General features: G+C 48.3%; 1 protein-coding gene across 6 annotated transcripts in view; it reads left to right on the top strand.

The window, feature by feature from the left end:
• Nucleotides 1-26112, top strand: part of RNLS (renalase, FAD dependent amine oxidase) — a 367960-nt gene that overhangs the window by 276320 nt on the left and 65528 nt on the right. The window contains exon 7 of one of the 6 annotated variants that reach the window (XM_045039890.1): nt 16868-17142. The exons of 3 other annotated variants lie outside the window; for them this stretch is intronic. In XM_045039890.1, coding sequence (XP_044895825.1) covers nt 16868-17083 — 216 coding nt within the window. In that variant the 3' untranslated portion in view covers nt 17084-17142. Of the gene's footprint in view, nt 1-16867; nt 17143-26112 lie in introns of those variants that run through there. 2 more of the 6 variants (XM_045039883.1, XM_045039884.1) reach the window with 2 other exon arrangements.

Below are 26112 nucleotides of genomic sequence, written 5' to 3'. Positions count from 1 at the left end.
ATGAACTCTCAGACCGTTAGGAAGAAAAAAACAGTAGATAAGCAGATAGATGATAGGTGCGTAGATGGGTTGATAGATGCATAGCTACACTGATACGTGATGGATGATTGACAGACAGGTGAAAGATAGCTAGACGGACGGATCAAAGGGAGGGTGAAGGAAAAGAAAAGTGGCTAACCTAGAAAATTAGGTGGAAGATACATGGACATCTTTGTCCTCTTTTTGCCTCGTTTCTGTAAGCTTGAAATTGTGGTCCAATAAAATGTGACCCCACAAAGAAGAGGATTAGGAGACATATCGAACACAGTAGTGACCTCTAGGACGTGGATCGAAATCACCAGGCCACGCCTGCTTTTCCATCGTTCTCTTATTCAACCAACATCAGTCAAGGGTCTATTCTGTACCAGGCTCTCCATTCAGAACACTTGGGAAAGATGGGAGATCAAAGCCATTTCCTGCCCTCACCACCGTCCTATTCGAGCTAGGCTAACACAAAATGCAGATTCGGGGCCCTGAGACGGAATTAGAATCCCTGGAGAAGGGCCCAGGGACCCGGATCACAGGAAGGTTCCACATACACTAAGGCAGCGTTGCTTTTCAAAATATGGGCTTTGTTTCAGAAGTGGTTCGCAATTGCAATTTCATGAGCCAAAAAGGTTTTTTTTTTTTTTAATTAAAATAACAGAAAGAGAAAAAAAGATCAAGAATGCTGACACATGATGAAGAGTGGCCATTATTGCGTAATGCGTTGGCTTCAGTGCCCTCCGTCACCATGTGAACCAGGTTTCATATAGGAAAGCACTGCCATAAACTATGGCCCGTGAAATATATCCCTGCCCTTGTCCTCCATTGCCCCCGTCCCCGCAGCTCTCCCTTTGTCCAGACCTGGACGGGCTGAGAGGCTGGGACGCGTCGACCGCCCTGAGAAGGGGCAGGCTGTTGAGGGAATGTGACTCCCCGGGGCACACCCCCGTCCGTCACTGTGCACTGCCCGGTCTTGTGGCAGAGCCCGGAGCTATCCTGTCCCACAGGTGGCCGCGTCTCCAGCCCGTGTGCTGTCATTTCCTGTGATGGACAACGCCCCGCTCAGCACATCTCTGTCCCAGCACCCTGGGGCAGAGGTGGAGCGTCGGACAGAAACGGACCTAACGTTTCCATTGACTGGGATGCTTCTCGATGCAACAAGAACAGAGGGCATAATGCGTGCGACCAATTTCCCGGGCCACGGTGCCGGGTATTTGATCCGGGCCCCTCACGTCAGATCACAGTCAGACGCAAGCCCTGCGTGTCCGACCCAGAGGAGAGACAGCAGTCGTCCGAAATCAGAACGAAACAGGATGGGGTGCAAAAACCCACATGAAGTGAGCTTGAGAAATCCTCCCCGGGCCTCTGGGAACCCAAGAGCCTGCTGAGCTGACCAGACGGGGGGGATGATCCTGCCGTTGACGCGTGCACTGCACAAAGACCCGCTGTCGCCAAGAAGAGACATCCGAAGACTGGCTCGGCTGGCGGAGGCCCTGGGTCGCATCAGGGCAGTGGTGGGGGAGTCGCAAACCGGGTTGGGAAGCAGAGACGCTCCCCGGAGGCCTGAGAAACGCTTTGCTCTCCATCTCGGGGCCGAACGAGTGCCTCCTAGAGAACGGAAAACGGAATTACTCAAAGAAAAACCGTCGACCTCGCCGAGATGATTCCTTTCCTGCCCCGAGTCTGGGAAGCGCCTCCAGGGAAGCCACAGAAATGAATTTGCTCAGCCGAACAGGGCAGAGTGAGATACTCCCCGATTTACTCGGTGACACGACGCAGCACGAGAAGCCGTCCCTTCTCCACCTCAAAGCAAAGCACCGAGGGGCGCCTGGGTGGCTCAGTCGGTTGGGCGTCCGACTTCGGCTCAGGTCACGATCTCGCGGTCCGTGAGTTCGAGCCCCGCATGGGGCTCTGTGCTGACAGCTCAGAGCCTGGAGCCTGTTTCGGATTCTGTGTCTCCCTCTCTGGCCCTCCCCCGTTCATGCTCTGTCTCTCTCTGTCTCAAAAATAAATAAACGTAAAAAAAAAAAAAAAAAAAAAGCAAAGCACTGAAATGCTTGATTTGGTGCCGTTGTGGTAGAAATGCCTCCTATCAAAGGCAGGCTCCCACACCGCAAGCCAGAGATAAGTAACAGAGGAAATCGTTGAGACCGTGACCTCTCGGTGGCCTCTTAGAGCCGAATCTTTGCTAGACCTCAGACTATCACACGGGCCACCAGCCCGCCAAGAGGAGTTTATGGGCGAGCGGCGCGGAAGGCACCTCAGTTCGCAGAAGCCTGGCTTTCGAGCAACTCGAGGAGAGACATTCCAAGGGAATTTCTTGTTTGCTTCCCCGAAGCAAGGATTTGATGTTTAGGTGGAGAAACCCTTCTGGGAAGTGAGCTCATTCCTGGGGTTCCGCTGGGGTCATCCAGAAAGGTGTTTGCTTGGGATCTGGGATGGTCATCCAGTGGTGAGACGTGAGTATTTCAAAAATGTGGTCTCTCACCGACTGGCAAAAAATGAACTGGCAGGATGTCACGAGGGCCTCTCGGGCCCGTAGATTCGGGTGGTGGGTTAAATCAGCAAACATTCCAGAGTGTCTGCTGTAGGACGGGCCCTGCGCGGATGCCTCAGAGGATGCTGGGCAGAACCAGACTCACGGGGGGCCGGGGCGGGGGCGGGGCGGGGAGGGGAGCACCGAGCAGATCAGTGCACGGGCTCCCCTCTCAAGACAGTGTCACAGCACACAGGGGAGAGACTCCTGGTGCCCACTTCCAGTTTAGGAACCCCTGTGGCCCAAGACAGGCAAGTGAGGCTGAAGGGGACCCGTATCTGACAAACCAGGTTGGCCTCTAAGTTGCCCTTAAAGTGCCTGACCTGAAGACTGAGGCAAAGGCCCCTCCAGCCTCAGAACAAAGCGGTGGGGGGAGGCCCGAAGACAAAGCGGGACGCTCCGTGGGATAGAAAGGAGACCCTGACCACAGGAGGGGTCCGGTGGGTCCAATTTGCATCTGTGAGGGACAGACACAGCAAGGAGTACCCAGGTTGAGAGGGATTCCATATGTAGAAACAGACGTCATGTCGGACTCCTCTCTCGTCTCGTCAAAGAGGCCATCTGGGTCCCGGAATCTAAAAGTGGCCTCAGGGTTTGGAAGGCTTCTGTCCTCAGCTGGCGTAGGGGCCTCATCTCAGCCCTGCACCTTCAGAAGCACGAAGGAGTCCGGTGAGGCAAGCGATTTCAAAGTTTGCTTTAGGAGGCAATTCAAACAATTTCTGTTCGTCATGTAAACAAGTCAGCCACTTACGGGAGGAGCAACTCTTGGGGTTGAAACAGGCCTTCCTGGGTTCCCCTCGGGGCCCCTCAAAGGACAGTGGAAGACACCACCGATAAGGGGGACTTCTCAGGACCTCGCGGCCTGGTTCCGGAACACTGTGACTGTTGGGAACGCCCCTCAGACGTTCGTGGCTTCTGTCCTTGGCCCACTGCGGGACAAGTGCATCCAAACAGTGCATCTGACCCAGGGAACCCTGGGTCCCCTGCCCCAGCTCACACTCCCTCTAGGAGTGAGCTAGGCCGGGCCCTGGTTTGGGGTTGGACGAGAATGACAACTGAGACTTGGCCAATGTCACTGTCCCTTTGGTTTTCTGCCACAGCATCCAACAGCAGTGAAAAAATAGGAAACCGAGGGACAAAAAAGAACTAATAAAATGCTTTCAAGCACGGGACCTTAGTTTAGTAGACTAATCCTACTTACATACAGAGAAACTGTTCTCAGGAGTCCCTCGTATATACTTCTTTTTCAGAGAACTGTCGATTCACGTCCATCCTTTGTGAATGCCAAACTAGAGTCTTGGGCACGAAAACATTTTATTCAATCTCACGGTTACCAAATATTTTTCAAAGTGTCCAAAGAAGTCTGATATATCGGGTTCACCTGCAGTTTGCATTAGATTGCTTTTTCCCCAAAGAGGATAGGCCTTCCTGAATTTCACTCATCTGTGATTGCAGACTCCCAACAATTCGCACTCCAGGGAACATTTGGTAGTTATCTCTCTGACATGTACTGTCTTTCCTTCCAAAGACTTTGCTTGGATGCCCTTGCTTTTCCTATCCCGAGTCCGCAGAGTCTAGAGGGGCCTGCGTGCTAAGCCCCGGGGACAGACGGGATGGCTGCTAGAATCCATAACTTCTTGTTTGGTTTCAGCCAACCTGAGCTCGCTTATTTAAGTCACTTGTGACAGAACGAGTTCTAGTTGATGCAATGATTATGGAGCCACTCCTGGAAAGGAAAGGAAGAGCCTGCTGCTTCGGGTTTCTATAGGTTAAGGCCACTAACAATACTGTAGTAATTGTAGTGGTCCCTGCAGGCCCTCCACCTACAGCTTTCCACACATTGTCTCATTGGTACTCTTATCTCCATTTTATAGATAAGAAAACTGAGGTGACTAATGTCATACTAGCTTGAAAGTGGCAGAGATGGAATTTAAGCCCCAGTGGGCCTAATGCCATAGCCATGCCCAGCCATTATGTGGTAGGCACTGTGTAGACGCTAAGAACAGAAGGGCTCTTTTTCTCAACCAAACGTGGTAGGGGAGGGCATCTGGAAATATATGGAATGCTCTCTGGTTGTCCCAGGGACTGGTTGGTGGGGACGCACCTGGAATTTAGTGGACACAGGTCACAGATGTTCAATGGTCTGAAAGGTGCAGGACTCTCCTGCCCAACAAAGGTTGATCAGTAGTGATTCCATTGAGAAACCCTCAAGCGTAGAGTTAGGTACCGAGATAATCCAACCCAGAACTGGAGGCAGATATGAGAAGAGATGTCATGAGTGTTGCTTTAATAGAGAAATAAAAATAAAGTTTAAAAGCCTATGAAAAGCCCTTAATAAAACATGGCGTCATCCTTAAGGCATCCCCCTGCCCACCGTGCACAGAACGTTTTCTGCTTACGAGCAAATCTTACACCAAAGTTTCCCCTTTGGATTGTAAGCGCATAGAATTTGGTGTCCTTCCCAAGATGTTTAAGATACAAGTTTCTCTGAGAATAGTCCAGCCGTAGCCACTCTCATCCTTTGCGGGTGTGGCCTCGAGCCCCTTGTGAGGTTATTGGATCATGTATGCCCTTCCCAGTCTGCACATCCAGATTGTCTATTTCCTTTTCTTCTTTTTTTTAATACTCATTTACTTTGAGGTAGAGAGAGCACAAGCAGGGGAAGGGCAGAGAGACACAGAGAGAGAGAATCCCCAGCAGGCTCCACACTCAGCACAGAGCCTGACATGGGGCTCGATCTCATGAACCATGAGATCATGACCTGAGCTGAAATCAAGAGTCAGACCCTTAATCAGCTGAGCCCCCCAGGTGCCCCTATGTCCCTTTTCTTCCCCATTTCTTCTCAGGCCTCCTTTCCATCATTGGTCATCTTTTTTTTCTTTTTCTTTTTTTGAAAAGACTTTAGTTTTTATTCATTTAATTAACTAATGAATTAATTTAAAACGTTTTTTTTTAATTTATATATTTAAACTCAAGTTAGTTAACATACAGTGTAGTATCGGTCTCCGGAGTAGAACCCAGTGATTCATCACTTACGTACGACACCCAGGGCTCATCCCAAGTGCCCTCCTTAACGCCCATCGCCCAGTCAGCCCATCCCCCACCCACCTCCCCTCTAGCAGCCCTCAGTTTGTTCTCTGTATTTAAGAGTCTCTTTTGGTTTGCCTCCCTCTCTGTTGATATCCTGTGTTTCCTTCCCTTCCCCTATGTTCATCTGTTGTGTTTCTTGAATTCCACATGAGTAAAATCATATGATATTTGTCCTTCTCTATTTTGCTTACCATAATATATTCTAGTTCCATCCATGTTGTTGCAAATAGCAAGATTTCATTCTTTTTGATTGCCAAGTAATATTGCAGTGTGTGTGTGTGTGTGTGTGTGTGTGTGTGTGTGTGTGTATACATACCATATCTTCTCAATCCATTCATCTGTCGATGGGCATTTGGGCACTTTCCATAATTTGGCTCTTGTCGATAGCGCTGCTATAAACATTGGGATGCACGTGCCCCTTTGAATAAACGTTTTTTGTATCCTTTGGATAAATACCTAGCAGTGCAATCGCTGGGTGGTAGGGTAGTTCTATTTCTAATTTTTTTAGGAACTCCCGCACTATTTTTCGGAGTGGCTGCACCAGTTTGCATTCCCACCACGGTGCGAAAGGGTTTCCCTTTGTCTGCATCCTCGCCAACATCTGTTGTTTCCTGACTTGTTAATTGTAGCCATTCTGACAGGTGTGAGGTGGTATCTCATCGTGGTTTTGATTTGTTTTTCCCTGATGATGAGCGATGCTCAACATCTTTTCATGTGTCTTTGCCATGTGGATGCCTTCTTTGGAAAAGTGTCTATGCTTGTCTTCTACCCATTTCTTGACTGAATTATTTGTTTTGCGGGGGGATGAGTTTGATAAGGTCTTCATAGATTTGGGATACTAACCCTTTATCCGATATGTCATTTTGCAAATATCTTCTCCCATTCTGTCGGCTGCCTTTTAGTTTTGTCGACTGTTTCCTTCGCTGTGCAGAAGCTTTTTCTCTTGACGATAGTTCGTTCTTGCTTTTGTTTCCCTTGCCTCTGGAGACGTGCCTAGTGAGAAATTGCTGCAGCAGGAAGTTGCTGCCTGTTTTCTTCTGTAGGATTTTGATGGTTTCCGGTCTCACGTTTAGGTCTTTCACGCAATTTGAATTGATTTTTGCGTATGGTATCATCGTTTTTAAAACGTACTCGAAGCCAAAATGTGAGGGTCTGACCGCACTGTTCAGATTCCTACAGTTTGTCGGTTACATGCTCTTCCCACTTAGGTGTGGAGTAGATATCACTCGTGTTTTCCTCCAGGAACCCAACCCCTGCACCCAACATAGCATTCCCCTGGTGCTTCTTGGCCTTGCAGCAGCGTATCCTCAAATATCTGCCAAACTGTCGGGGTTTTCGCTCTGTGAGATTTGTAATTCATTAAAAATAGAACTAGTGGTGGATCAGTTTGGCGTTCTGGAAAGCAGGCCGTGAGATGCCGGTGGGAGAGCTTCCAGACAGTGATGCAGGGCTGGCATCCGTGCGAGAAGAAAAGAAGGGGCGGGAGGTAGGAAGAGCCAGAACATGCAACCTTGAGCTTGAGTCAGGCCGGCCCTTTGAGCACCAGAGCAAAGATCAGCCGAGCGAGCAAGGAGTGACTCAGGCAGAAACGGCCCAGCTCTTGTGCCCCCGCTCTGCTCAGGGCAGCACCTGGCCACTGGCCAGCTACCTTCCTCCGGCAGCACACATGGCATTGTGGGTATTCTTAAAGTGGAAGTCGTTTGTCACGGAGCTGTGCGTGTGTGTTTAAAGGAAACGAGATTGCCTTGAAAGCTGGGGTCTGAACTGTGACGTGATGAAACCCTGGTAAGACCAGAATAGCATCTTTCTGTCTGGGAGATCAAGCCTCACCCCCAACTTCTAGGCTGCTGGCCTGATTGAAAGAGAATATTCCACCACTCTAAAAAGGAATGGAATTAGAAATGCCAAGAGTGCAAAGTATTCTGGGACGGCCGGGCATCCAACATTCTGCGTTAATCGTAGAGGGAGAAAAGTCCTCTGTTTTGGCCAGAAATCAGGGGAGTTATTTTGGGAGCAGCCTCCTCGGTGACCCAGACATTACCATTTGAGGTTCAAAGCTCTGGAGGACACAGCCTCGAGCGTTCTTTTCCACTGCCCTGTGTTTCTTTCTTCATGGGTCTTTGTGCATAAACCTGCTACAAACCCGGCATTCACCTTCTCAAGGGAGCTTGCGGGGAAGCTTAGACAGGGTGAGCTTTCCTGGGAAGCGACTTGCCTGCCTACCCAAGGGCTCTCATGACTCACAGATACCTGGGTCCTCAGCCTGGTTAAATAAATAAATAAATAAATGAACAAATGAATGAATGAATGAATGAATGAATAAATAGCATTCAGAATTTACCTATGCAAACCAAGTTTTACCAGCCCATCTTCTGGCAATAGAGTACCCCATATAAGAAAACCCCAGAAATGACAATCATTTCTCTAATTTTCAGGACGTTTACTATGCGAATTTCTCCAGCACGAGAGCCGCCAGCCACTGGGGAGATGAAGGGAAAGGGATTCAAAGAACAGTAATGTGTGACGCTAGTCTTTTTTTTTTTATTATTTTTTAAAAAAAATTTTTTTTCAACGTTTATTTATTTTTGGGACAGAGAAAGACAGAGCATGAACGGGGGAGGGGCAGAGAGAGAGAGGGAGACACAGAATCGGAAACAGGCTCCAGGCTCTGAGCCATCAGCCCAGAGCCTGATGCGGGGCTCGAACTCACGGATCGCGAGATCGTGACCTGGCTGAAGTCGGACGCTTAACCGACTGCACCACCCAGGCGCCCCTGTGTGACACTAGTCTTAAAGGGGCGACTGAAGAATCCTCAGATCACCTGGGAACAAACCAAGACCCTCTTCTTTCTCAAAAGGGAAAGATCAGCCGGTTATAACCACTCGTACTAACTGTGCAGGGTGTGAAAGTAATTTGCTTACAGTAACCCAGGCAGCAAAAGGCTGAGCTGAGGCCTGAACTCAGGCATTCTGACTCGTACCTGGTACCCTACCCATCCTTCCCTATGACCCAGTCACTCTGCTCCGGGCAGATCCAGCTGGGGTGGGGGGGTGGGGGGCGTGGGGAGAGCGGTGGTACCGAAGCTTATACCTTTTGTGGTGGAAAGCTCTCTTTAAAAAAAATACATGTGAAAATAAATTTAGAAGGGGTTCTCCCAAAAGGGGAAAGACTGAAACTTAAGCTTCATTAGCTTACCAGTAAATCCACTTTTGATTGGGATAATATAATTGCCAACAGGGTTAATAGAAAGAATAATAACGATTCTTCAAATCCAAATATATGAAAACCTGGCTGGTTTGGGATTTTAGAATTTACTTTGATTAACAAAGGTGTTCTAGGCATTCAGAGACGTTGAGCACCGCACCCTCCCCCGCTCCAACCACCATGTGATTTTTCTGCACCCGACTCCTACCCCACCTGCTCGAACTCAAATTCTCTTCGTGTTCCTCAACCCAACTTCTTAATAGTCACTATAGCTAACATTACCATGTGCATCAGGCATTGCTCTGAGGTTTTAAGCTTTTTTCACTCTGCCCATTTTTTTCTTTCATTTATTTATTTTTTAATTTATATCCAAGCTAGTTAGCATCTAGTGCAATAAGGATTTCAGGAGTAGAACCCAGTGATTCACTCCCTACATATAACACCCAGTGGTCATCCCAACGAGTGTTGTTGCCCCTTGTCCATTTAGCCCGTCCCCCCACCCAACACCCTGCTGGCAACCCTCAGTTTGCTCTCCGTATTTAAGAGTCTCTTATGTTTTTTCTTCCTCCCTGTTTTTATATTATTTTTGCTTTCCTTCCCTCATGTTCATCCTTCCCTCATGTTATATATATATATACATATATATATATATGTATATATATATGTGTGTATATATATATATATATATATATATATATATATCACATCTTCTTTATCCATTCATCCATCGATGGACATTTGGGCTCTTTCCATACTTGGGCTATTGTTGATAGTGCTGCTATAAACGTGGGGGTGCATGTGCCCCTTGGAATAAGCCTTTTTATATCCTTTGGATAAATGCCTAGTAGTGCAATTGCTGGGTGCTGGCGTAGTTCTATTTTTAATGTTTTGAGGAACGTCCCCACTGTTTTCCAAAGTGGCTGCACCAGTTTGCATTCCCACCAGCAGTGCAAAAGGGTTCCCCTTTCTCCACATCCTCGCCAACGGGCTGCTGTTGCCTGAGTTGTTACTTTTAGCCATTCTGACAGGGTCTCGCTGCCTATTAAAAAAACTTTGTATCATTCTCCCTTCTCAGAGGAGGCAACTGGGGCCCTGAGAAATTAAACAGTTTGTCTCTGAAATGTGCATGCTTCACCAAAGCCCCACGGCGCTTCAAGCAGCCACGGCAAATCAGACAAGAACCCGAGAAAACTTCATAGGGCCCAGAATAAAGCGTGATAATTACAATGTCTTGACAAGTATCAAGGATCAGTGCTAGATGTGCTGTTAGCCACAGACTGAATCCTCGGGTCAGAATCCTTTTTTGGCACCTGTGAACAGTGCAGGAACCACAGTGTAATTCAAATCAGCAGCTCTGAGATATAGAAGGCCTTGAAAATGTGTGATTTCATGATAGGAAATACTTTCCCCCCACCCCCTCACCCCCCGCCATGGAGTGCAGATTTTGAAGCCCAAAGAATAACCTTGGCAAGGCCTAAATCTAAATGCTTCTCATAAATGTTATACTTTTTGTAGTTATTACTGAATTGCCTGTACCAGAAAGGTGTGCTGAAACCGCGCGCGCGTGTGTGTGTGTGTGTGTGTGTGTGTAAGATTATCTGGTCAACTGGCCTGGCCGTCTTCCTGGGGCTGAGGCACCCTGGAGAGTGCATATCTGAGTCATAGTCCTTAAACTTCAGTGTTTGAAAGAACTTCAAAATTTACCTGCCTCAAACCTTTCATTTACCGATGAGGGTTGTGGGACCCTGAGATATCAAAGGTCACAGAGCTAATGAGCACCCTTCATTTGACAACTAATTGAACACCGAAGGGACTCGGATAGAGGGCTCTGCACTGCACCATGCTGTTCCGTGGCTAACACAGACTATGTGCACAACACCAGTAATCCTGCAATTAAAAACAAAATCTGTCGGGGCGCCTGGGTGGCTCCGGCGGTTAAGTGTCTGACTCTTGATTTCACCTCGGGTCATGACCTCACAGTTCGTCAGTTCAAGCCCCAGGTTGGCTCTGCACGGACAGTGCGGAACCTGCCTGAGATTCTCTCTCCCTCTCTCTCTGCCCCTTTCCTGATGGCTCTCTATCTCTCCCTCAAAATAAATAAAAATACACTTAAAAAAGAACTGCTGTCTATGACATAGACATACAAGGTCTCCCTTGGTCTGGGCTCTGCCCACTTCCCTACCGTCATCTCCCACAGATCCTCAGTATGAACTCTTGGTCTTTAGATTTCCAAGAAAACACTTACTGTGCACTCTTGTCTTAGCTCGGGCACTCTAACGATACCACGCACGGGTGTCTTATAAACAAACAGAACAGACGGTATTCCCCACAGGTCTGGAGGCAGACAGTCTGAGAGCAGGGTGCCTGCATCGTTGGGGTCTGCCGAAAGCCTCTTCCAGGTTGCAAACTGCTGGCTCCTTGTTGTTTCCTCATGCGGTGGCAAGAGCAGAGCTCTCTGGACCCATCTTAGAAGGGCACTGATCCCACTCATGACCCAATTACCTCCCAAAGGCCCCCTACCTCCAAAAATCATCCCACTGAGGATTCGATTCCAATACATGCATGTGGGGAGGGGGACACAAACGTTCAGGCCAGGGCAGTTCTCCTGGATCTGAGCCTTTCTATAGGCTCTTATCTCCATCTGGGTGGCCTTTCTTATTGCCCACCATCTGAGATCCCTCATCTGTCAAAACTCCGAAGCGTGACCTTCGCAGGGAAGCTTCCCATGAGGACCCCTCATGCCCCACCTGCCCATCCGGAAGGGATTCATCCGATCCCTACTCTCTTTTCTCAGTGCACAGCTGTCTGGGGGTGGGACGCTTACCCCATTGTGTTTGGGCTCTTGGTTTAATTTTGTTCCTTCCATGAAACTCTGAACTGACCAAAGTCAGACGTCCGATGCTGCTCGTTTTTGTAATCATCTAATGCCTCGCCTCTTAGCGAATACTGAAAAAAAAATGGTAACAATCATAATTAACATTTAATCTCTACAATAAGCCTAAGGGGAAACCACGGTAGGGGTACACATTACCAGGGTCCACCAAGATTTCTTGCTCTCGAAGTTAGCCCTGGCCACGTGACTCGCTTTGACCAATGAAATTTAGGCAGAAGCGCTCTCCATCACCTCCGTGTATCATCATCTGAGAGCAGGTACTCTTTCCCCTGCTCGGGTGGACCCTACAGCCTGGTCCTGAGCAGGCAATGTCATCCTGTGGTGAAGCTTCCCTCCCCTCTGCTGACCCACGTTGGACATATAGTAGGGGTGAGAAATAAATCTCTGTTGTCTTAAATCACTGAATTTCATGTTCACTACTGCAGCATATCTAGGCAAATTCTTCTCTAACTCCTTCCGGTATCCTCCGAATTATCCGTTCCCTAATTCTACCTGAACTGTTGGCGATTGCTCTCGGCAAGCACATACGCATACAGTATTTTTTCCTAGAAAGCAATAAAGAATGTGCTGTTGGTGTGTTTGTTTTGCAGTAAGGCTTTTTAAAGCCATTAAAAGTTCTTTCTTACTTTCTGCTAAGCAAACGTAGTATCTTTCATTAATGTCAAGCACAACGCTTGTGTCTGACGTAAGTGATATCATACACTGTTTGTCTTTGTCCATCTGACTTATCTCAGCACGATGCCCTTGAGGTCTGCTCTGACTTCCTTAAAGAAATGTTCATTTCTATTTATGTGTTTTTAATGTTTGTCTATTTTTGAGAGAGAGAGAGAGAGAGCGTGAGCATGGGAGGGGCTAGAGAGAGAGGGGGGACAGAGGACCCTAAGCGGGCTCTGCCCTGACCACAGTGAGTCCAATGCGGGGCTCGAGCTCATGAACTGTGAGATCATGACCTGCGCCAGAGTCAGACCCTCAACCGAATGAGCCACCCAGGCGCCCCAGAGATTTTCGTTTTAAAGAGGAAAAACAAAACAAAACAAAAAGGCAATTCTCTTTTCTAGTGGTATCAGTGGATTGGTAAAGTACTGAAATTAGGTCAGATGAAGGGAATACAAATTCAAGGCTAAGGAAAGCACTGCTGTTTGTCTAAATCAGCCCGAGGACCCTTCCACGGAGGCCTGAAAAGCACAGTGCTCTCCAGGAAGTCGGGTTAGTATGAGCTAAGATATGAGCAAAGGACTCTCTTACAGGAATTACCATTAATATCAGTCAACAAGATTTATAAAGCCAAATGAGTTCCAGTCCAAACTCTGCCTTGTTCTATGATCACGGTCACATCATTTCACCTCTTGGAGTCTTAGTTTTATCATCTGGAAAATGGGCAAATAACAGCTACCTTCATAGAGCTACTGCGTTGGGTTATATCCTTGCAGGAGCTCATGTTTATAAAGCCCTTAGCACAGTTGCCCAATATGATAGGCATTTGGCAAAGAGAAATCTTAAGCCAGCCCTCACTAACACCTGCCGATCTGCTGATCTTGGATGAAAGAAAAAATCAGAATGGTGTCATGAGGAAATGCCTGCGATACCCAAGGGAACCAACCCAAGTTCCTCATCTTCCCAGTTCCTGTTCTTTTGAGTGATTTGTTGGTCGAGGAATTATGACGTGAAGCGGGCACAGAGGATGTGTTCTTTTAACCTCGGAGTCAAGGATTCGGGTGCGGTTAGATATTTAGTAACCCCTCCTCTCGGCCCCGATCAATCTTGCTCTTCTGAAAATTCCAACTTAAATTTCTGCCTCGTCCTGTATACATTCCGTGCCTCCGGTTTTATTCTTCATACACCTGGGGAAAAATTAGCATACGCCACACACAGTGAGGTAGCTGGGTTTTCATTTCAGAATGTATTCGGTTGGTAGCTATAAATACAGGTATAAAGATTTTCCTTACTCAGTTTACAGGTGGAGACTGTTGTGCAGGTAAGCCATAATTCATTCACCTGGTTCCCAGGGACAGTCGTGTAAACTGTTTCCAAGTAGGACTTTCTTTTGAAAAGCCTTGGCACCCATAAGCACATATCCTTAAAGCCCATTTAAGTTGAGGAAGGGTGTTAGGCTCGGCACTGGAGGTTACTCCCCGCGGTGATGGTAGGTAATATATTTCCTTTTCGTTTGTGCAAATACCCCCTTTTTCCAGCCCCAATTAAAATTATAATTAATGTCCTATAAATATATTGATGTGATGGCTTCTGCCAAGTTGGAAATGGGGATCATTTTGCTCACTCAGCTACAGGTGGGGGTCTTTAGCCACCCCTCTTTCCTGTCTTCGTACCTTCACTTTACCACCTGGTCGCAAGGTGAGACCCGCCGACGTGATTCCCAGCTAGGTGTTCTCAGCCCACTCCCGGGTACTTTTCCAAACCAGTCCTTTCATAGCTGATGATTAATGTGGTACGTCCCACACCATACTTTAATGCTAAGTAGGAAGGAACCATTACGCGAGGACATTGTCTACTGTTAGCTTTGTGTTTAGAATTAGAAAACGAACAAAGTCCACAGGATGAACATCCAGGAGAAACTGGGGTGTCCAAAACTCTCTTTAGCTTGAGGGATGTGCGCTCATCAGTAGCAGAGCTCCATAGCCTCCACTCTTCTTCCCCCACTTCCTCATGATCTTTGTGCCAAGGATCCCTGGGTCTCGGGTGAGAAGGTGAGCCTGTCTTTCCGGACATCCAGACGTTACGAGCCCAAACACTCCTAAGGCAAGAGAACATCTACAGAGTTTCGTCGGATGGTTTCCATTACAGCCTAATGGCCGGATCTTAGGCCTGGGATTTGTTCCTAACCATTGCCTTAGTTCACCTTGCAGATTTGAGTTTATCGTTTCCCCATTACGTTGGTGTGTCCATTGGCACAAAAGAACGAACATTTGTGCTCATCCGATAAAAATTGCGCTTTGCTTAGAGGCCTCCCAGTGAAGTGAGTGGCCACGATTTCCATGCATAGAAGGGTTCGACAGTGAACATTTATCATATTATGTATTTGTCACTATAGCCCAAGGAGGAAGGCATTATGACATCCTCTGTTTATAGCCATGGAGGCTCAGAGAAATTAACTAGTTTTCCCAGAGTTCTCACAACAAGTGAGTGGTGGGGTCAGGGTTCAAAATGGACTTTAAAAGACGGTTCTTTCCAAAAGTCAAATGAGATTTTATTAACTAGAACCCTAAATGCATAATCCTAAACCTTTATCTTCAGTGTCCCAAGTCCTCTGAAAATGTATGAGCAAAAGACTCTCTTACAGGAATTACCATTAAAATCACAGCCATTCAGCAAGATTTATAAATTACCCTTTATGTCTTACCATGAACGACGGCAGTAACGTTTTTGCACTGCAGACTCCTTTCAACTTCTCAAAGTCCTATCTGTGCCTATTGATGCATTTTATTCTCCCAGAAATAGCGTGATTCCTCAGAGATGAGGTCAAAGAATTTGCCTAGTCAATTCTGGTTTCCTGACCCTTCCTCCGTTGAAATTTCTCTCAGGAGGAGGACTGTGTTTATGCACGTGTGATTCAATTATTGTATTGATATTTCTTAGGTATAAAATAAGTGTTTGCTGCAATAAACCAAACAGTTTAGGCCTGTTTTGGAAATTCATCACTTCCTCCTTTCTTTTTCCAACCTCACTCTCCTGAAGCTGTCCGCGGGAATGGATTGGTGTATAATCTTCCACTCCAGACTATGGAAATCCATACTTTACCTCATAGACTGAGTCATGTAGTAAGACGTCCTTCCTCCAGGAAGTCAGGAAGTATAGTTGTTACAAATGGCGGCACAGGAATCCATCTGAGATTCTCCCATCAGCCTTAGAGTCAAGTTCTGCCTTTCCTCTTCATCCTGTGCCTGAATTCTTCTTCCCAGCTAGACGCCTCCCAACCTGACCATCTGCAAAGTAGGTCCCGGGATTAATTGGCACTGGGGCTGAGCTTGCCATGTTCCCAGTTTGTCACCCCCCCCCTGACGTAGTATCTGTTCAACACACTACGTGAAGATTGTGAGCCACACCCATTCTGTCACCCTAGCCAGTTGCCCATCAATTTCCACCAATGATAAGGCGGATTGTGTAAGAACCTGTGCACACAGTCCTCCCTGATGCGAATGCAGTGCACCTTCGGTGGCCCCCTTCCTGCCATTCCCCTGACAGCACGAGAAATGTCTCTCGGGCTCTGTCCTAAAATCGTTTTACGATCTTTTAACTTAACACTCATATCGCATCAATTGTGACATCATAATGCGATTTGCATTGATTCGAAGCTGCCATCGGGATGAGCTCATAACTATGTCAAAACCTCCGCTGAGTAAATAAAGGACTGATTTTGAACGTGGGGAATGATGTAGGCTGGAAAGATCATGGAAAGAGACTAGAAACAATACAAGCTCAGTAGGGAAATTTTAGACATCAAACATTTTTTTTTAACACAAAATACCAAAGGTCACTAGTCTCCCACATCAAATGCACAGACAATTTTTTTAAACAAATCCATTTCAGTCTGAGTCTTGAAACAAGTCTAAAATATGTGATTTTTGTTATGAAGATTCTAGGATAATTTTAAATTTGTTGTTTTTAAAAAACGAAGGAGGAACTGTTTTGGATGTCAGAGGAGGGGTGGGTGGTTGCGGGGCGGGGGGGGTTGGGGAGAATGGAGCCATGGCCTCTCTGTCCTCATTCAGCACATGAATTTCCACCTCTCCTGAGTGGTTGACATCCGAAGAATCTCAAAGCGCAGAATTCCAAAATCATCCTCATTCGCAGGCTTAAGATGCCACCAGAGAGGTTCCAAAATGTGGCTTTGTGACACTTTTTGAAGGGCTGGCAGCCCCCTTTATACTCAATGAAGGCTGACTGGAGCACCCACAATTGGCCCAAGATGCAACTTCTGCATTTATCTTGGCAAACAGTTTGACAAGAGGGTGAGGTTTGGCCAAGGGTGGGTGGAATCAGCATGCAAACGTTCCTTCGCCCATCTCATCCTGTCTGAAGAAGGCGGATGGAGATGGAAGGTTTTCAGGCTGAGTTCCCGCCGACCTTAACTGGAAATAACTTGCTCTCTTTCACATCTGCAGCTGTGTCCTCCTCAGGGAGTTGTCCAACTCAATGTGATTTTAAACATCTGTCAGCTAAATCAGAGCTCCAAATTTAGCACTCGGGAACATTATGTGGATTTGCGATGCTCACTGGAGAACGCTGGATCCATAAACCAAGCTCACATGAGACAGCCGGGTGGTATTCTGGTTGGCAATTTCATCTATGACACATTTATTTTGCCTGCACATTTATGAACGTTATGTAAAGGGAAAGAGTGACCGTTTCCCTGAAACCGGCTTTCTCCACCCTGAGCTCCCTTTCTGGTCCAGCTACAACTTTCTTCCCCTGTGCCCATCTTGGAGGGAGATAAGCTTTGCGTATAGTCATGGCTCCAAGTGGCCATCTTGGAAGATCTCTAGGATGCAGAAAATCATCCTTTTCCTCCACTGGGCTGACGTTCTGAAGAGATGTGCTGTTGTTCATGAGGAGCACGAAGCAAGGCCTTTGCTCAGAGACTCCCTCTTGGCTGAGGCAATACCCCTGAACGGCTGGCTAACAATCCTTAGTGCACGTGGGGGTTTGTAACCCATTCTGGCAGTTCCTGAGATCATGGTATCCTTGAGGGGAAACACAGGGGGTGGGGGGAAACAGCCTTGCAATTCAGTGTGAGTTCCCAACAGATGATTAACCACAGTAGACTAAAACTTGCGAATTTCCTCTCCTTAGGTTAGTGCCAGATCTCATAGCTCCCAAAGTCCTCGGACAGAATTAGTTACCCCCTCCTCTGAGCTCTGGAGAGAGCCGGTGTGCCTGTCATCTGGTATTGATGCATGGTATGGTGGGGGAGGATCTTCAAAAGCCACTGAGGTCTCTCAGGGGGCAGAAATGGCATTTGATTTGTCCTGCATGCTCAAGATTAGGACAGGCCTGTAGACGGTGGCCAACTAACATTTTATAGATAGACGGACTGGCACTAGTTTGAATAGCCTAAGAAGGTACGGTCTAGAAGCAAGGAAAGGTGGTCCAGGCACAGGTGGCTGGCAAGAGAGCCCTTTACAGAGGTGCCCTGGATAATCCCAGATGGATTATGGACATATTTGGGCAACAGGCTCAACACTCACTTTTCTTGCTTTGGAGAGAGGGCAGTGCTCGAGGAGGCAGCCAAGGGCTAGGACCGTGAAGAAGTGTTGCCATCTACACGGGGTTGTTCCAGGGGGCTGAGCAGGTCGTGGTTTCTACTTTGTGATGTCTTCTCTTCGGCCCCTGAAGATTAGATTGGCTGAAATTTATTCCTGGAAGGCCTTGATTTCTTCCCCCTACTTACGCCCACGTAAGGTAATAAATAGTTAAGACCAAAGACTGTAGTAGCATCAGACAGACCAGGGTTCAAATCCCAGGGCAGAAGTCGTTAAGGTGGGTTATCCTAGAAAAATTACTCAACATCTCTGAGCTAACTCCTTAGGTAACGGGAGGGATTAAGTGAGCCAGTGTGAGTCAAGTCTCTGGCGAATGTGCAGCGTGGCCGCTCTTACCAGCATTACCGTAAGCAGTTTGGACTTTTTTATGTGCAAGAGATAAGAATGAGCCAACGCTGGCTTAACCAAAAAATACAGGTGTGTGCCACGGGCGTCGGGAGTGGGAATGGACCTGGGCCCCACGGAGGCACCATCCCGTCCACCTCTCTCCGCACATAATTGCGGGAAACCCCACCTCTCGGCTAACATGTCGCAGGTTCAGCTACAAGATAAGCCTTTCTCGTGGCTTTAATGGCGCACGTCTAGGGGAAAGGCTCAGGTAGACTCACCTTGAATCTGACGCTCGTCCTGCTCATTCAGCTGTGGCAGGGGTTAGGCACAGGTGGGCACAAGGTCATGGCTATCCAGAGGTCCCCCACCCAGGCTCCCTTCATTGGTGCGGAGGCTGGCAGAGGGGGAGGACTGTTGGCTTTGGGGGCAGGAGTTCCTGCTGAGATGGGCCGATGGTGCAGAAATTACCTTCAAAGTATCACGAGGAGGAAGAATGGGACACTTAGAAATGCGTGAAATGTACTTCTCTGGGGAGAAAAGCCCACCCAGATACTGCAAATAGGTTATAATCATAACTACATTCATTTCCAAAGGTAAGGATTTATAGGGAGCATAAAGAAATTGTTTTTATGTTATGGCGATGATTTTTTAATGCCCTTTGATTTACTAACAAAGTTCTGTTTAACGTGGAAAGGCTCCTGCAAGGATTAGTAACCGTGAGCCTTTGCCACCTAGCACCTTAGCAAGGATTAGTTGACAGCTGGCTGAGGGCCAGGCCGCAGGGGACAGATCCAGGCCTGGAGGAGAGGAGGCAGGGAGCAGAAAGGTGCCAAGGGCACTGGAGGCAAGCTTCTTGTTCTTCGCAGCGTATGGGTACTAAGCCCCTCTCTTCCTGGAAAGGCAGAAACTTGGCTCAGAATTCTGAAGCCTCCGTCGCATTTTCACAGAATGTCGGTGAATTTCAGGCCAGAGAAAGGGCAGCGGGCTACCCGTGAACTCCTTTGGTGATAGGAAGGCAGCGGGGACGTTGGGAGAGGATGCCACCAGCTTTTTCAGGGCAAAGCTGGTGCCGATTTCCAAGGGCTCCAAGGACATCCTGTAGAAACACGTCTATAGAGACAGAGCCCATGTGGAACTCTGTCCCCGGCTCCCACCTCTGGACGCAGTGAGGGCGACCAGGGAGAAGTCTCTCCGCGTGGGCCCCTCTTCCTCCAGCCTGAATGTCAGTGTGCTGCCTCTTTAGCCGTCGTTCCTTTCAGGGATTGGGCAGGGCAGATGGTCACTGTCATGTTAGAGCCAAAGCCTGATGAGGCAACTTCGAGAGTATCGTGGAAGCTTACCCCCTACCCGCAGAGACAGCCCGGAGCCCCCGGCCTGGCCGGGGACCAAGGCTCCAAAATGCGGTGGGTAAATCGCACGGGCGGCCTGGTCTGGAGAAGAGAAGTGTTTCTGAGCTCGCTCAAGTTGGCTGCCCCGAGGCATTGCCCAAACGTTTCCCTAAACGCTGCCTCTGTCTTCGCCAAAGCTATAGAAGGCCAAAGAAAAATTCGGTGTGGCCCAAAGACTTTGGGTGAGTGTTCAGGGCCCACATGTTGGAAGAGACCCTTCCCTTCTGCTGCCCTGGTGACTATTGTCTGAACTGAAACCCAGAACACCACTAACTCGTGTGATCTCAGCAGGGATTATCCACAGCCACAGGCCTCTGCGTCCCGTGACGTGTAGACCCGCAGAGTTATTCGTGTAACACATGCACGACAGAAACACGCTCTCGTGAGAGTAGTCAACTGGTCAAGCTAGGAGCTGAGCACAGAACGGTGACTTGAACTCAGTCCTGCCCCAAGGGGTCTACAGTCCAGACGGGGGGAAGATGCCTGAGGAACCAAGGCCAGCACAGGGGGGGTAAATAAATGCTCGTAGGACTAAGGACCGGGCCCTTGACCCAGTGGACGGAATCTCAACAGCATCTTAAAACATCAGAGAAGGAGTCTCATAGCAAAGAGACCACAGCCCTGCAGGAAGAGAGCACGCGGGCAGGCGAAGATGGGGTCACAAAACTGCCGTCCCCGGACCCTCCAGCTGCAGCCTGGGACCCCCGTCTTCGCACGAAGCCCGGCTTCGAGCCCAGTCCCCAGAGACAGAAGGTCTGGGCGTCTCTGTGGAAGGCTGGGCGGCGTGGGCGGTTGGACACGCAGAACTGAAAACAAAGGCTTTCCTTCCAGGAATTATTACAAAATCTGACTCTCTGATTGGCAGCTTAGAGGACTGTCCGAACTTTCTGTCAGAAGAGGTTCGTCAGGTCCCTCTGAAGAGCGTGTCACACATAGAGGGCCTGCTGTGTGCGGGGTGGTGGGGATGAGACAGAAAGGAGGTACAACATGACAGAACAGAGCTGGGACAGGAGCTGGGGGTGCAGGAAAGAAGGAAGGGAAATGCAATGGAGCGGGAGGCCAGCCACGGGCTGACCAGGGGAACCCCCCCGCTGGCCGCTCTCTGGTCACTGGTCACCCGCAGTTGTGTCTCTGCAGACGTGCACAGGGATGGGTAGACTTGGAAGAAGACGGTCCGTTCAGCAAAATAAAGCATTTCTGGGCGGTCGTCTCCGACACGCTTCGGGTGTGGGATAAACGTTCTGCGGTGTGGCACTCCATAGGGAGAGAGAAAGACTCCCTGGCTGGTGTCAGACACATGAAAAAGCTTCACTGAAATATGGAGTGAAGGAATCTTCAAACACAGGGGGTCCAGGGACTTCAGCTCCATGAGCATCTGCCCTAAGTCACAAGAAGATGTCAGAAACCAGATGTCGCTTGTGCGTGTGCGTGTGTGTGTGTGTGTGCACGAGGTGTGCGTGTGCCGGGGTTTGCAGTCCGAGACTTTTGATGAATTTCAGATCTCGGTCCGTTCCCCGCCCCTGATTCAAAAGTAGAGGACAGAGATGTCATCAGGTAGTTGCATAACCAGCCAATGCATTCTCTACGATTTGGAACCCTTTGCTAATAGAATTTTAGAGTTGGGGCCATAGAAACGAAATGAAGAGCTACCCATCATGATGCTGGGCTTTGTGCTGGACATGTTCACCAAGGTAATAAAAGTAAAATGACTGTTTCAAATATCTCATTTTATTTTTAATGTTTATTGATTTTTTTAAATTTTTTTTAATGTTTATTTATTTTTGAGACAGAGACAGAGCATGAACGGGGGAGGGTCAGAGAGAGGGAGATACAGAATCTGAAACAGGCTGCAGGCTCTGAGCGGTCAGCACAGAGCCCGACGCGGGGCTCGAACTCATGGACCGTGAGATCATGACCTGAGCCGAAGTCGGATGCTTAACCGACCGAGCCACCCAGGCGCCCCAATGCTTATTGATTTTTGAAGGAGAGAGAGAGACAGAGCGTGAGCGGGGGAGGGCAGAGAGAGAGGGGGACACAGAATCCGAAGCAGGCTCCAGGCTCTGAGCTGTCAGCCCAGAGCCAGACGCGGGGCTCGAACTCACCGCCCGGGAGATCACAACCTGAGCAGAAGTCAGACGCTTAACCGATTGAGCCGCCTATCAAATATCTCATTTTAAACGTAAAGGACACCGAGGGACACAAACAGCTTAGATGCACTGTCCAAAGTCTTGTGGCTGCTCCTCATTCCTTCGGGTGTAATTCGTGCAAGCATCGCCCAGTGCCCGTTGCGTGTCAGGCAGAGTGTAGGACAGTTACCCAGACTTCTTGTCCAGGGCTCTCCTTTTATATTCTTTTAGTTACATAACTTAGAGGCATCCGCCTGCCTGTCATCTGTATGAGGAGCTCGAAGAGTGAGCGAATCACTTGATAGCAACCTGTGTCTTCTCCCTGAACATGCGAGCATTTGATCAGTTGCAAAATATGGAGAAAATAGTTTGTCTTCCAAAGATGAAGCTCTTGTGAATTTTAGGTTTGCAGCTTTCTTTTTTCATGTTTATTTTTGAGAGGGGGAGAGAGAGAGAGAGAGAGAGAGGTAGGGAACAGAGACAGAGGAGACAGAGGATCTGAAGCAGGCTCTGGGCTAACAGCAGAGAGCCCAAAGCGGGGCTGAAACTCACGAACCGTGAGATCATGACCTGAGCCATTCAGACGCTTAACCGACTGAGCCACCCATGTGCCCCAGTTTGCAGCATTTAAAGCAAACAAGGTTGGCATCATGAAGCAAACTGAACGAATTCAAGTGCAGTTTACTATATTATCCTATTAAATTATTGTCTGTTTTGTTATGTTAAAGAGTCTAAATAGTTAACAAATTTATATGCCTCTCTCACAAATTATGTTTTCAGGACGAATGAGCTCAGGTTATGAAAGTTTGGGTTAATGAAGTTATCAGAGAATTATCCCCAAGGAACTCTAAATCAGAAGGCACGAATGAGTGGTCCCAGCAGAATCCTGCCTTTGGTTATGTTGAGTTTGGTTTGCAGAAGGTTGGCCCGCACAAGAGTTTTAAAACTGTTGTGTTACTTCACAACACTTAAAAATCGGGAGATTATAGGGGCGCCTGGGTGGCTCGGTCGGTTGAGGGTCCAACTGGGGCTCAGGTCATGATCTCACTGTTTGTGAGTTCGAGCCCCATGTCAGGCTCTGTGCTGACAGCTCGGAGCCTGGAGCCTGCTTCGGATTCTGTGTCTCCCTCTCCCTCTCTCTCTCTGCCCTTCCCCTGCTTGCATTCTCTCTCTCTCTCTCTCTCTCTCTCTCTCTCTCTCTCTCTCTCAAAAATATACAAATATTTAAAAAATTAAAAAAAAAGAAATCAGAAGATATTATAAAATTCAAGATTCTATTTCGTATAATACTTTCTAGGCCCTGCGTGAAATAAATCCGAAAAAGACAAACACCACTTATACGTGGAATCTAAAAAAGAAACAAATAAACAAGCAACAACAAAACTAATATAATATTGTACGTCAACTTCAATTAGAAGTTTTTAAAGACTCCCACGTGCATGTAAAAAAGAGAATTAAAACTGTGTGCTTTTCTCGTGTTTAAAAAAATAGTGAGATTCTAGTTTCTCCTACAAAAGCAGAAGTTCTAGGGACACTAAGCCACCCCCTCAGTCCCAGGCAGCATGTGTCAAGGGCCGCATTCGGGTGGCCTTTTTAGACGGGGCAAACACTCACCACAGCCCGCCTCACCCCTGCTACCCTCTGCATTCATTCACCTGCTTCGCTTATTTACCTGCGAGGGAGGCCTTGCTGGCATTTGAGTTGCTCCATTGCAAGGGTCAAAATCTTTGCAAAGTTGTGGGTGCTTCCAACCAATTTTCTCCAGGTATTGAGTCCAAAATGGTTCTGGCGATCGGTGATGTTACAGTAAAATATGCATTCATTCACTCAATATATATCGTTCGTTGCCCACCATGTTCCAGGCATGCGCCAAGAATGAGCACACTGAGGGACACCTGGGTGGCTCAGTTGGTTAAATGTCGGACTTTGGCTCAGGTCATGATCTCGAGGTTTGTAAGTTCGAGCCCCGGGTCGGGCTCTGTGCTGACAGTGCAGAGCCTGCTTCGGATTCTCTGTCTCTCTCTCTCTGCCACACCTCTCTCTCTCTCTCTCTCAAATAAGTAAAATAAAAACATCAAGAAAAAACTTTTTTTAAAAAAAGGAGCACGCTGAGATAGATAAGTTTTGGCCCCTCCAGGACCCCACCGTCTAGTGAGGGAAACGTGTATGGTTAGAATGGTTTAGGGGCGCCTGGGTGGCTCAGCCGGTTGAGCGTCCGACTTCAGCTCAGGTCACGATCTCACGGACCATGAGTTCGAGCCCCGCGTCGGGCTCTGGGCTGATGGCTCAGAGCCTGGAGCCTGCTTCCGGTTCTGTGTCTCCCTCTCTCTCTGCCCCTCCCCCATTCATGCTCTGTCTCTCTCTGTCTCAAAAATAAATAAACGTTAAAAAAAAAATTAAAAGAAAAAAAAAAGAATGGCTTATCCAAATGTTATCGTGAGTCACGGTAGCACAAAGGTGGGAGCCACCCGTTTGAATCAGGGGAATTTGGGAAATTTTAGTAGAGCGAATAAGAACTGAACTCCATGTTCAGGGTCCGACTGGGAAAACAGCAAATATTCTAAGTAAGGAAAATGGAGCCGTTTTGTCCTGAAGGTGACAACCGAGCTATGGCGGTTTTAAAACGACACCCCAAGCTTCCTTGACATTCGTCTCATCGAGGGTCGTGGTCTGTACCCCCCACTTCCCCCCACCCGTTGAACCTGGGTGGACGTGTGACTGTTCCAACTAAGAGAGAAGGGGGACAGTGACGCCCTGCCGCTTCAGAAGCTAGGACGTAAAAGGGGACTTCTGTCTCTTGCTGGATGGGACACTGACGGGCCTTTGGGGCCTGAGCGACTGTGGGTGCCGTCTGACTGCTCTGAGGCTGTCGTGCTGTGAGGAAGTCGCACCACATGGGAAGCCCTGTGTGGGTGCTCTGGTCAGCAGTCCTAGCCTTTGAGTCATCAAAACCCCGGGCAGCAGACGTGTGAGTAAATAACCTTCGGACGATTCCAGTGCCCCCTCCCCCCGCCCCCCACCACGTCCGGTGTCACATCACCTTCAGCATCTGTCTTCCCAGCTGAGGCCCAGATGGAGTGGACGAGAGAAACCCTGCTGGCTATGCCTTCCCAAACTCCTGACCCTCAGAACGGTTGTTTCAAGCCATTGAATTTGGGGATAATTTGTTACATAAAAACAGTAGCAAGAACTCCAAGTTGTGGAATTGCTAAGAAGCCAGACAAGACGGGGAGGCCAGCCCCCCCGCCCCGATTAGCAACAGCAGGAAGCACAGGGCCATCATCTCTAGGGACAAGGAGAAGAGTTGGTATTCATGAAGCTCAGGGTCTAGGGTCACTTGGCAGAAGTTGGAACGAAGGTCTTCCAGAAAGAAGGAACATGGCTGGATCGGAAGATACTACCCAAGGAACAGGGGGAATAATAGGTTTCTCTCTTCTTCCTGGCCTGCCATCTTCGGCCACTGCCCCCCGGTGGCCTACCCAGTCAGAAGCCCAGGAAACATAGCCTGCCGGAGTAGGTCCCTTCCAGAGCAGGACAGAACAGAGGAACCCAAAACTGGAGAGCGCAACAGGCCCAGGAATAGCACACTCGGTACTGGAGAACGGGTAGAAGGTCACACTACACATAAGGAGAGAGAACATTTCAGACAGAAGGAACAGCAGAAGTGTGAAGGTGAGCGCTTGCCCTCAGGAAACGTCCAGCAGCTGCTGTAGTTGAAATGTACCTTGCACTTGGGGTGGAATAGAATCAGTAGAAATCCTTATGCCCGTGGTGTGGGCAAGAACACTGATGCTCGGTGCTATGGACTGAACATTTGTGTGTCCCCCTGCCCATATTCTTATGTTGAAACCCAATCCCCAATATGATGGCATTTGAAGGTGGGGAGACAATTAGGCAATAAATGTGGAACCCCATGAATGCAATTAGTGCCCTTATAAAAGAGACCCTAGAGAGCTCCTTTGTCCTTCTGCCATACAAAGACAGTGAAAAGATGGCCATTGAGGACACGGGAAGCAAGTCCCCACCGGACACTGGATTTGCCAACACCCTGATCTGAGACATCCCAGCCTTCAGAACGGTGAGCAAGAAATTTCTGTTGTTTAGAGACTACCCAGGCTGTGGTGCTCAATCCCAGCCACCTGCACGGACTTAAGTGCAGTAGATATGTGTCATTTGGGGAGTTCTCTGGGCTCCAACGTCTTCTTACTTGGGAAAACCCTCATTGTATATGACTTGGTTGCAG

The sequence above is a fragment of the Felis catus genome, chromosome D2 (genome assembly GCF_018350175.1).
Source record: "Felis catus isolate Fca126 chromosome D2, F.catus_Fca126_mat1.0, whole genome shotgun sequence".
Lineage (NCBI taxonomy): Eukaryota > Metazoa > Chordata > Mammalia > Carnivora > Felidae > Felis > Felis catus.
Note: the sequence above shows the minus strand (reverse complement) of the source record. Positions and strands in the feature narration are given on the sequence as shown.